We start from the raw sequence: 2,500 nt of genomic DNA on the forward strand, positions 1-2,500 counted from the left end.
GTTCCTGCTGGGTGTGTAGCTGGTGGTGGTGGTGGTGGTGGTGCTGATACTCTGCCTGCTGCTGCTGCTGGTGATGGTGGTTGTGGTGTTGTGTCACCTGGAGACACGAGGCAGCTTGTTGCTGCTGCTGCCCGCCCGGATACTCTCCCGCTAATACCTGTCTTGAGGCGCTAACTACCTGAAGAAACGGGACACATGATACTCGACCTGCAGGGTACAGGATCCCTCTAGTATTACTCTCCGTATTAACGTGTAAAAATAACAATATAATCACATCAGTCAGGAAAAATATAACAATATAATAACAAAAATAATCAGAGACAGTACTTATAAACCTAAATCATCTTTAGAAATAAGCTAATACTCAATATATGTAGATGTGCCTCAGTGACAAAATGAGATGAGAGGAGAAAGAAAGAGGCGATTGAAGCAAAGCAAACGACGCAGATATGGCGAGGGGAAAGGCGGAAATTACGGCCACAGAAAGGAGAGAGGATCAAGAAAATTCCTCGGGGAAAAAACGCGCCCACACGCACCGATCGCGACGCCAGGCAACCCGTTCTTGTTTTCAACCCCAAGGTTATTCCGTCAGTTCTCTAAGAAATAAAGGACGTGGGTTCTTGTTATCATCTGCCCTGAGCGGCTGGTCATGGCAAGTTTCAATCAGAAGGGTCCATACATGTGTTTCTATGAAAGCATCCAGCACACACACTCACATTAATATATATATATATATATATATATATATATATATATATATATATATATATATATATATATATATATATATATATATATATATATATATAAGTATGTGTGTGTGTGTGTATCATCATCAGCAGCAGCCTGCACCATTCCACTGCAGGCCTTAGGCCTCTCCCAATGTTTTCCAAATCTTCCGATCTTGCGCTCTCTGTTCAATCTTACCCCCTGATATATGTATACATACATACATGCATACATACATACATATATATATATATATATATATATATGTATATACATGCATATATATATATATATATATATATATATATATATACACATATACATATATAAAATATATTTATATTATATATATACATATATATATATATATATATATATATATATATATATATATATATACATAAATACATACATACATATATATATATATATATATATATATATATATATATATACACATTATAAATATTATAAATATTATGTATAAATATAAATATATATATATATATATATATATATATATATATATATATATATATATATATATATATATATATATATATATATTTTCATAATGTGTTCATGTCCAGTTTATAAGCACTATCTTTGGGGCGCAGCCTTCAATTTCCCTTTGTCCTCATAGCCTCCCATCCTCGCGCTCCCTTCCGAGTCCCAGCCCAACCAGGCCTCCGAGCGGGCGTCCTCACTCCTTCCTTCCGTGAAACGAGTCGAGCGAGTCTGCCGCGCTTCTCCTCCCTCTCTCCCTCGCACACACACTGCCGCTCCCACCAGCAATACTTCATAATATCAAAGCCACTGACTGACCGCAACCCCCCCCCCTTCTCCCCCCCGCTAACAATATGGTGGTAATATGAGGTGGCGCGGCCCACAGTACCCCCCCCCCCCGGCCTTCTTCCCCCTGGCCCTGGCCACGCTCTGCAACCAACGCTTTTTCTTAACAATGTTCTTTCTTATATTCGTATTTCCTAAAACACAAAATATAAACTGAACAGCTTAATAACGCATGTATAATCTAGTGCTTCTCCTGATACACTTCGTATAAGCAAACTACACACAACAGACAAGAAAATGATGGAACATAATCATTCGTTGTGATGAATTCTGATTCGCTTCAAGTAACATACACGCGCATAAAAATGAACGAAAACACCGCTTACGCCTAATAAACAAAGGCAAATATCTCCACAAACCCAAATATCAACAGTTGCGGAAATTTGTGTGCGTTCCTGTCACTGCACACACATACTGAATATCTTCTTACCTTCAACCAAAATTTACGGTAAGAAAAAGCGCAGATCAAGAACCCAAATAAAAAATTATAAAATATAATAATAATAATAATAAATAATTTAAAAAGTAAGAAAGGCGATGACTAAAACACAAATAACACGAAATCGTCCAATAAGAAAAAAGGTGTATATATATATAAGACACCAGCAGCTGCGTACAGTGACAGGGGTGACAAATTCAGAAATATGGTGTCGGCGCGGAGGAGGCCGTCCTTCGCGGCACCACATGATCGCGGGATTTGGTGTCAATATGAGAGGCGCGGGCCACGGCTGAAATATTGTGGACAAGCCGGATTGCTGGCACCGATGTCCCCCTCACCCGGCCCTGATATGAGGGAGGGGACGATCCCCACGGCGAGGGGAGTATTAGATATGATAGAGAAATGTGAATGAGGGGAGGTGTTTGCGCTCCCGGTTCATATCGTGCTATATGAGCGTATGAGCGTATGAGCGTATGAGCG

The 2,500-nt window shown here is 39.4% G+C and overlaps 1 protein-coding gene across 14 annotated transcripts in view; it reads right to left on the reverse strand.

The window, feature by feature from the left end:
* Positions 1 to 2,500, reverse strand: part of LOC113806436 (homeobox protein PKNOX2) — a 391,258-nt gene that overhangs the window by 11,704 nt on the left and 377,054 nt on the right. For all 14 annotated transcript variants that reach the window (XM_070137882.1, XM_070137877.1, XM_070137876.1 and 11 more), the window contains one exon: positions 1 to 178. This exon is cut by the window's left edge and continues 249 nt beyond it. In XM_070137882.1, coding sequence (XP_069993983.1) covers positions 1 to 178 — 178 coding nt within the window. The remainder of the gene's footprint in view (positions 179 to 2,500) is intronic.

This window comes from Penaeus vannamei, chromosome 23 (genome assembly GCF_042767895.1).
Source record: "Penaeus vannamei isolate JL-2024 chromosome 23, ASM4276789v1, whole genome shotgun sequence".
In the NCBI taxonomy this organism is placed as follows: Eukaryota; Metazoa; Arthropoda; class Malacostraca; order Decapoda; family Penaeidae; genus Penaeus; species Penaeus vannamei.